This window comes from Oncorhynchus clarkii, chromosome 33, assembly GCF_045791955.1.
Source record: "Oncorhynchus clarkii lewisi isolate Uvic-CL-2024 chromosome 33, UVic_Ocla_1.0, whole genome shotgun sequence".
NCBI classification, from domain to species: domain Eukaryota; kingdom Metazoa; phylum Chordata; class Actinopteri; order Salmoniformes; family Salmonidae; genus Oncorhynchus; species Oncorhynchus clarkii.
The window spans coordinates 26,953,350-26,961,639 of record NC_092179.1 but is presented as its reverse complement, the minus strand read 5'-3'; the positions used below and the strand labels follow the sequence as shown (position 1 = coordinate 26,961,639).

Here is an 8,290-nt window from a genome sequence, read left to right as displayed (position 1 = left end):
CTTTGATTGGACGTTATATCTACCGCAGCTTTGATTGGACGTTATATCTACCGCAGCTTTGATTGGACGTTATATCTACCGCAGCTTTGATTGGACGTTATATCTACCGCAGCTTTGATTGGACTGATGTTACTTTCAAAATCTTAGCTAGAAAGCTAGACAAGCAGTCATCATGAATCACGTCGACAATCTACTAGCAAATCCTTTTCAATCCTTGTCATATGAAGAGAAATTATAAATAAAAGGTATTCTTGCTCATCGGCCATTGGACATAAACATTACTCAACAAGTCGGAAATTGCAAACTCAACAATGAGTGGTTTGGAAGGAATCGGTGGCTAACTGCAAGCGTTGCAAAGCAACCACCATTTTGCTTCCCATGTCTGCTATTCGGTGGAGAGGGTGTGTGGTCCAAGTCGGGGTTAAGGATTTGAAACATCTGTCTGAAATTGTATTTTTTTCCATGCTTAAAAGGATAAACAATGTAAACAAAATAAAGAAAAACCCTTGAATGAGTGGGTGTGTCCTAACTTTTGACCACTCATTCATCATAGTTTGTATTCGGCTGTTCTAAGTAGCGTACAATCCCCCCCCCCCCTCCCGTCGTTTAACCACCATTAACACAAACCCTGAAAAACCTATTCACTCAAACGTGTCACCTCGAAGCCTCGGCAGGGTGACTTAAGGCTCCAGTGACAGATTAGGCAGGCTGTGATGATGGGTGAATCGCAAATGGAACACTATGTCCTATACAGTGCACTACTTTGGGAATATGGTGCCATTTGGGACACAGAGGATGACTCACAAAGGCCCAACCGATGTGTGGATAAGGCTAATGATGGATGCATGCTGATAGAGCACTGAGTGGCGGTAGGGCTCAGAGCTATGCCCACTGAATTATGCAGTAATCAAATTCAAACAGGGGTAACTGATGCTGCCGCTGAAGCTTTTAGCTTCCCTTTAGCGTATGCTGGGTCATTTGAGGAAGTAGTTTTCATTAGTTCGGGAAGGCTGTCCTTTTCAATCTCAGCTATAATGCCTGTGATATTTTCCAAATGAGGAAATATTCTCGTTAATGGACGGGTTCACCGTGCACGTTTCTACTGTCTCCGTGTACATTTAGGCTTTTATTTGACTGAGGAAAGGCTGCCAGGCTGAAAACGGGCCAGATGTTGGTGTGATCATTTCAGATGGAGGCGTAAGCCTAGCACGGCCACACCTGCACTACACTCAAGTTACGGGCTCTCTTCTCACACTTCCACTAAAATGGCCGCCAGTTCTTTGTGGTGTACCAGGCTTCTGATTCCACAGTGACTCTCTGGGGCGTCGTGGGTTTGGGGAACAGAATTAAGGAGGCGATCATATTGTCCTCCACTGCTGTACTGCCTGTGTCAGTTTCACGCTGATCGCAATTGGTACTAAGAACCTGCCCCTAGAAGCTGATCTTGGATCACTTTTGCATTTCCCCCACTAATGTTTAATGTTATAATTGGGATAGGGGAAGCTGATCCTAGGTCAGTACCTAGAGGAACCTTCACCCCGGAGTGTTGAGAATATATGCAATGCCTGTCAGCACCAGACTACCCTGGAAGTGGACTGAACCTGTGTCATGTCTAACGTGTCTCGAAGATTAGGAGCGTGGTGACCTGGGTGTGTTTCCTAAAAACACAATGAAGATTACATGGACAGAGGAGACCTGATCCTAGTTCAGCACTCATACTCTACAACCTCTGATTTGGAAGTGCCAAGCATCCCCTCTCTTAATTTTAAGGGGTGACCTGATTGGTTATCGGAGTGCCCCAGGAGGCTGTCCATAATTCCAACCTGGATATTATGTGAAATGTAATATGAACACCTGAGGTAGAGTTGGATGCTGTCTGGATGCAATTTACTGTATGTGGGCTGAGGTCAAAGGAAGTTCACTATTGTGAATAGGGTACCATTTGGGATGCTGCCACGGTGTGCCAGTCAGTCCCTCAGTCTGGGTGAGGTGGTGCTCTGCTGAGGCCAGAGCTTGATGCTGCCACGGTGTGTCAGTCAGTCCCTCAGTCTGGGTGAGGTGGTGTTCTGCTGAGGCCAGAACTTGATGCTGCCACGGTGTGTCAGTCAGTCCCTCAGTCTGGGTGAGGTGGTGTTCTGCTGAGGCCAGAGCTTGATGCTGCCACGGTGTGTCAGTCAGTCCCTCAGTCTGGGTGACATGGTGTTCTGCTGAGGCCAGAGCTTGATGCTGCCACGGTGTGTCAGTCAGTCCCTCTGTCTGGGTGAGGTGGTGTTCTGCTGAGGCCAGAGCTTGATGCTGCCACGGTGTGTCAGTCAGTCCCTCAGTCTGGGTGAGGTGGTGTTCTGCTGAGGCCAGAGCTTGATGCTGCCACGGTGTGTCAGTCAGTCCCTCAGTCTGGGTGAGGTGGTGTTCTGCTGAGGCCAGAGCTTGATGCTGCCACGGTGTGTCAGTCAGTCCCTCAGTCTGGGTGAGATGGTGTTCTGCTGAGGCCAGAGCTTGATGCTGCCATGGTGTGTCAGTCAGTCCCTCAGTCTGGGTGAGGTGGTGTTGTGCTGAGGCCAGAGCTTGATGCTGCCACGGTGTGTCAGTCAGTCCCTCAGTCTGGATGAGGTGGTGTTCTGATGAGGCCAGAGCTTGATGCTGCCACGGTGTGTCAGTCAGTCCCTCAGTCTGGGTGAGATGGTGTTCTGCTGAGGCCAGAGCTTGATGCTGCCACGGTGTGTCAGTCAGTCCCTCAGTCTGGGTGAGGTGGTGTTCTGCTGAGGCCAGAGCTTGAACAGCTGGACCTCTATATTATGTCTTAATCCTTCTGTCTGCTGATGCATGCTGGGAGGCCAGCGCCCACGGACCGAGGGCTCAGCGCCCTCCTCCCACCTGTCACAAACACAAACACACACACACACACACACACACACACATATCTCCCTTGGTTAAGAGATGAAAGAGACCACCAAGTGAGTGGTGGGAGTGACTCTAATTGGCTATACCTTCGTCCCTGTAGAATGGTTCAGATCTTCCCACCATGTGATTGTGGTGTCTGAGCTTCAACACAAGGTTTGGGTGTGCTTGTCCCTTTCTAACACATTCCCATGATATGTAAGAGTTGGTCATATTTCTGAAGTCTGCTGCTCTTTTTGTTTTAGTACAGGAAGTGTTTATTCAGGGGTTTATACAGGGGTAGCAGCATCATGTTGTGGGGGTGCTTTGCTGCAGGAGGGATTGGTGCACTTCACAAAATAGATGGCATCATGAGGTAAGAAAATGATGTGGATATATTGAAGCAACATCTCAAGACATCAGTCAGAAAGTTAAAGCTTGGTCGCAAATGGGTCTTCCAAATGGATAATGACCCCAAGCATACTTCCAAAGTTGTGGCAAAATGCATTAAGGAGAACGAAGTCAAGGTATTGGAGTGGCCATCACAAAGCCCTGTCCTCAATCCTATAGAAAATGTGTGGGCAGAACTGAAAAAGCGTGTGCGAGGAAAGAGGCCTACAAACCTGACTCAGTTACACCAGCTCTGTCAGGAGGAATGGGACAAAATTCACCCAACTTATTGTGGGAAGCTTGTGGAAGGCTACCTGAAACATTTGAACCAAGTTAAACAATTTAAAGGCAATGCTACCAAATCCTAATTGAGTGTATGTAAACTTATGACCCGCAGGGAATGTGATGAAAGAAATACAAGATTAAGTAAATAATTCTCTCTACTATTATTCTGACATTTCACATTCTTATAATAAAGTGGTGATTCTAACTGACCTAAGACAGGGAAGTTTTACTCTGATTAAATGTCAGGAATTGTGAAAACTGAGTTTAAATGTATTTGGCTAAAGTGTATGTAAACTTCCGACTTCAACTGTAGCAGGTGTTGCATCTTTAGTATAGCAGGTGCTCTCTCTTTAGTATAGCATGTGCTGCCTCTTTAGTATAGCAGGTGCTCTCTCTTTAGTATAGCATGTGCTGCCTCTTTAGCAGGTGCTGCCTCTTTAGTATAGCAGGTGCTCTCTCTTTAGTATAGCATGTGCTGCCTCTTTAGCAGGTGCTGCCTCTTTAGTATAGCAGGTGCTCTCTCTTTAGTATAGCATGTGCTGCCTCTTTAGTATAGCAGGTGCTGCCTCTTTAGTATAGCAGGTGCTCTCTCTTTAGTATAGCATGTGCTGCCTCTTTAGTATAGCATGTGCTGCCTCTTTAGTATAGCATGTGCTGCCTCTTTAGTATAGCATGTGCTGCCTCTTTAGTATAGCATGTGCTGCCTCTTTAGTATAGCAGGTGCTGCCTCTTTAGTATAGCAGGTGCTGCCTCTTTAGCAGGTGCTGCCTCTTTAGTATAGCAGGTGCTGCTTCTTTAGTATAGCAGGTACTGCCTCTTTAGCAGGTGCTGCCTCTATAGTATAGCATGTGCTGCCTCTTTAGTATAGCAGGTGCTGCCTCTTTAGTATAGCAGGTGCTGCCTCTTTAGTATAGCAGGTGCTGCTTCTTTAGTATAGCAGGTGTTGCATCTTTAGTATAGCAGGTGCTGCCTCTTTAGTATAGCAGGTGTTGCATCTTTAGTATAGCAGGTGCTGCCTCTTTAGTATAGCAGGTGCTGCCTCTTTAGTATAGCAGGTGCTGCCTCTTTAGTATAGCAGGTGCTGCCTCTTTAGTATAGCAGGTGCTGCTTCTTTAGTATAGCAGGTGTTGCATCTTTAGTATAGCAGGTGCTGCCTCTTTAGTATAGCAGGTGCTGCCTCTTTAGTATAGCAGGTGCTGCCTCTTTAGCAGGTGCTGCTTCTTTAGTATAGCAGATGCTCCCTCTTTAGTATAACAGGTGCTGCTTCTTTAGTATAGCAGATGCTCCCTCTTTAGTATAACAGGTGCTGCCTCTTTAGTATAGCAGGTGCTGCCTCTTTAGTATAGCAGGTGCTGCCTCTTTAGCAGGTGCTGCTTCTTTAGTATAGCAGATGCTCCCTCTTTAGTATAACAGGTGCTGCTTCTTTAGTATAGCAGATGCTCCCTCTTTAGTATAGCAGGTACTGCCTCTTTAGTATAGCAGATGCTCCCTCTTTAGTATAACAGGTGCTGCTTCTTTAGTATAGCAGATGCTCCCTCTTTAGTATAGCAGGTACTGCCTCTTTAGTATAGCAGATGCTCCCTCTTTAGTATAACAGGTGCTGCTTCTTTAGTATAGCAGATGCTCCCTCTTTAGTATAGCATGTGCTGCCTCTTTAGTATAGCAGGTGCTGCCTCTTTAGTATAGCAGGTGTTGCATCTTTAGTATAGCACGTGCTGCCTCTTTAGTATAGCAGGTGCTGCCTCTTTAGTATAGCAGGTGCTGCCTCTTTAGTATAGCAGGTGCTGCCTCTTTAGTATAGCAGGTGCTGCCTCTTTAGTATAACATGTGCTGCCTCTTTAGTATAACATGTGCTGCCTCTTTAGTATAGCAGGTGCTGCCTCTTTAGTATAACAGGTGTTGCATCTTTAGTATAGCAGGTGCTGCCTCTTTAGTATAACATGTGCTGCCTCTTTAGTATAACATGTGCTGCCTCTTTAGTATAACAGGTGTTGCATCTTTAGTATAGCAGGTGCTGCCTCTTTAGTATAGCAGGTGCTGCCTCTTTAGTATAGCAGGTGCTGCCTCTTTAGTATAGCAGGTGCTGCCTCTTTAGTATAACATGTGCTGCCTCTTTAGTATAGCAGGTGCTGCCTCTTTAGTATAGCAGGTGCTGCCTCTTTAGTATAGCAGGTGCTGCCTCTTTAGTATAGCAGGTGCTGCCTCTTTAGTATAGCAGGTGCTGCCTCTTTAGTATAGCAGGTGCTGCCTCTTTAGTATTACAGGTGATATCCTGTGAAAGTCATTCTACCAGAGTCAGTACCCTAATCTTTTGATTAGGCTTGACGCTTATATCATACAATTTGTTAAAACGCAGTCATTTAAAGATGCATATAAAATCATATTTGTGTTTGTGGATGTATTTCCTTCTGCCAGATGGCTTTTATAAAGTTTTGTCTCTGAAGACTACCAGGTTACTCCATAGAAAATGACTTGCCACTTTCAAAGTGTATTATGTGTCTGCATGTCCCTCTGGGTTTTCAACCCAGGTCTCCTGTGCACCACAAGACTGTTAGACCACTGAGCTAAGGCCTGGTCATTATATTGGGAAGCTAATGCAAGTCTTCAGATCTCAGGCAAGATTACTAATCACATGAGTGCGTGTCACCGAACCACATCCAGTACCTATGCATGATACACTGAGCTTGGTCATTGTCAGAACAAGTGCGTAGAGAATAGTTTATTTTGGGCTCTCTTCTTGTCTCTTTACCAACCAAATCTCCATATTAGGCATATTTCACACGTCCTGGTGTAGCCTGTGTCACTGTTGCTAAGCTACCCGCCCCTGTCTGCTCCTCAACCGTGCCAGCTCAAGGCTGCTTCTCTCTCTGCTGCTTCTCTCTCTCTCTCTGTGTGTGTGTGTGTGTGTGTGTGTGTGTGTGTGTGTGTGTGTGTGCGAGGGTGGCATCTCGCAAGGCTGCTGCCATCCTATCCACATATGCTGCCTGGCAGGCCAATGACATCCATCCTCAGTACCCGCATTCTCTTGTTTTCAGACGTGGGGTGGAGAGAGGGAGGGAGGACGTGGGGTGGAGAGAGAGAGGACGTGAGGTGGAGAGAGGGAGGGAGGACGTGGGGTGGAGAGAGAGAGGACGTGAGGTGGAGAGAGGGAGGGAGGACGTGGGGTGGAGAGAGAGAGGACGTGAGGTGGAGAGAGGGAGGGAGGACGTGGGGTGGAGAGAGAGAGGACGTGAGGTGGAGAGAGGGAGGGAGGACGTGGGGTGGAGAGAGGGAGGGAGGACGTGGGGTGGAGAGAGGGAGGGAGGACGTGGCAGGAAAAAAAGAAAGGAGATGGGGAAGCACCTTATATTCTGTAATCCTCTCCTCCTCATCTCTACTCCCTCCCTCTACCCGCCCCTGTCTGCTCCTCAACCGTGCCAGCTCAAGGCTGCTTCTCTCTCTGCTGCTTCTCTCTCTCTGTGTGTGTGTGTGTGTGTGTGTGTGTGTGTGTGTGTGTGTGTGTGTGTGTGTGTGTGTGTGTGTGTGTGTGTGTGTGTGTGTGTGTGTGTGTGTGTGTGTGTGTGTGTGTGTGTGTGTGTGTGTGTGTGTGTGTGTGCGAGGGTGGCATCTCGCAAGGCTGCTGCCATCCTATCCACATATGCTGCCTGGCAGGCCAATGACATCCATCCTCAGTACCCGCATTCTCTTGTTTTCAGACGTGGGGTGGAGAGAGGGAGGGAGGACGTGGGGTGGAGAGAGAGAGGACGTGAGGTGGAGAGAGGGAGGGAGGACGTGGGGTGGAGAGAGAGAGGACGTGAGGTGGAGAGAGGGAGGGAGGACGTGGGGTGGAGAGAGGGAGGGAGAACGTGGGGTGGAGAGAGGGAGGGAGGACGTGGCAGGAAAAAAAGAAAGGAGATGGGGAAGCACCTTATATTCTGTAATCCTCTCCTCCTCATCTCTACTCCCTCCCTCTCTCCTCTTCATCTCTACTCCCTCCCCCTCTCCTCCTCCTTCCTCCTCCCTCCTCCTCATCTCTACTCCCTCTCCTCCTCTTTCCTCTTTTTCTCCTCCCTCCTCTTCATCTCTACTCCCTCTCCTCCTTCCTGCTCTCCTCTTCCCTGCTCCAAATATCTACTCTTTCCCCCTCTCCTCCTCATCTCTACTCTCCACTAACATCCTCCTTGCCAGCTAGCATCCTGGCAGTGGACAGGCAGAATTGGAGCTTTCAAGTAATGGTGCATCATGACCGTTCTTACTTGTATTAACACACAACAGACGACAGGCGACAAGGACACAAGGCTATATAAAGGCTGGGAGAGTACTTTGGGATACAGTACACACACACACACACATATCTTTTATGTATCTGACCCCTGATACCATTGACTCATTCGACAGGGGTGTGCCCTCCCCCTTCCTCTCTACCTTTCCCCCCCTCTCCCTCCAAAGCCAGGAATGCCCTTAACCAACATAAAAGAGAGAGGGGTAATCTGCAGCGTTTGCGTTGGTGTTTGGGGCGGGGAGCTGGCTCAGCAGTGTATTTATCCCCCTGTGGGATCGCCAGCACATAAAAGAATTGCTGCAGCGAGGCTCTCATTCAGAGCAGGATTAGCGCAGCATTACTCCATTTTACTAGTCCTGCCCCGGCCCACCACAGACATGCACAGAGCATTCAATGCAGCGACTGCCGGACAGTTATATCTAGACCATACAGCTAGATAGTCAGCTCACCCACACTGCACTCCTCCCTCCCTCCCTC

At 48.1% G+C, this 8,290-nt stretch overlaps 1 protein-coding gene across 1 annotated transcript in view; it reads right to left on the bottom strand.

Moving 5' to 3' along the window:
* Nucleotides 1-1,612: 1,612 nt before the first annotated feature.
* LOC139392962 (cytidine monophosphate-N-acetylneuraminic acid hydroxylase-like) overlaps nucleotides 1,613-8,290 on the bottom strand; it is a 43,222-nt gene continuing 36,544 nt past the window's right edge. The window contains exons 13-14 of the mRNA XM_071141272.1: nucleotides 1,940-2,739; nucleotides 1,613-1,658 (exon numbers count right to left, since the gene is read on the bottom strand). Of these exons, the coding sequence (XP_070997373.1) occupies nucleotides 1,613-1,658; nucleotides 1,940-2,739 (846 nt within the window). The remainder of the gene's footprint in view (nucleotides 1,659-1,939; nucleotides 2,740-8,290) is intronic.